Raw genomic sequence first — 667 nt, 5'->3', positions numbered from 1 at the left:
TAGCACGGGATAGGCATATTAGGATCCTCTCATCACTGAAGCATTCAAAGTTCATGAAGACATGCAGGAAGCGTTCGATATGGGCCGGTTTCAGCTGCGTGAACGTGGCGTCGATCTCACGTCTCAGGCGGTTCATGAAGGTAACAGGGGGTCTACTGACTCCTGCCTTGAGCAAGGTGACGCAATAGTAAAGCAGATTGCCGGTCTGTATCTCCTTCGATCGAAGGAAGGCTTCCGTCATCCGATCGATTCCGATAGTAGTAGTAGAGCGAGATATAAGGGAGATGTCCCGGGCGGACATACGACCGAGTCTAGTCTCGATATGGGCCTCCAGGTCCGAGAGGAAGCCCTTGTCACGTAGTTTATCAGCAATATGTGGTGGTAGAGCAGAATAGTAACTGATGAGGGAGGGGACAGTGATGGAGACAGCAACAAGGCGTACAGGAATATCCTTGCAATATCGGTACTGCGCCATTTGTATCTATCCCACCCTTGACGTCTCAAGTCAGCTGTGATAGCATCTAGGGCGGGCATTCTCGGGATGAAATTAAGCTTTCGGAAGGAATCAAGTATGGCCGCAGAATCGAATAATTTCCCTCGTCTGATCTGATGAGGACATGGAGTGGGAGCCATCTGGTGAGGGGTTGAGTTTACTTTGGCCAAACAC

General features: G+C 50.2%; 1 protein-coding gene across 1 annotated transcript; it reads right to left on the bottom strand.

Annotated features, from left to right (window-relative positions):
• Nucleotides 1–160: 160 nt before the first annotated feature.
• Pmar_PMAR003917 (hypothetical protein) lies at nucleotides 161–398 on the bottom strand (the record flags this gene model as incomplete). The annotated part of the gene is made up of 1 exon (XM_002779967.1): nucleotides 161–398. A coding segment is annotated over one exon (238 nt), but the record flags the coding sequence as incomplete, so codon positions are not given.
• Between the last annotated feature and the right edge of the window lie 269 nt (nucleotides 399–667).

This window comes from Perkinsus marinus (assembly GCF_000006405.1).
Source record: "Perkinsus marinus ATCC 50983 genomic scaffold scf_1104296944780, whole genome shotgun sequence".
Lineage (NCBI taxonomy): Eukaryota > Perkinsozoa > Perkinsida > Perkinsidae > Perkinsus > Perkinsus marinus.
The sequence above is the reverse complement of the archived record's forward strand: the minus strand, read 5'-3'. Positions and strand labels throughout refer to the sequence as shown.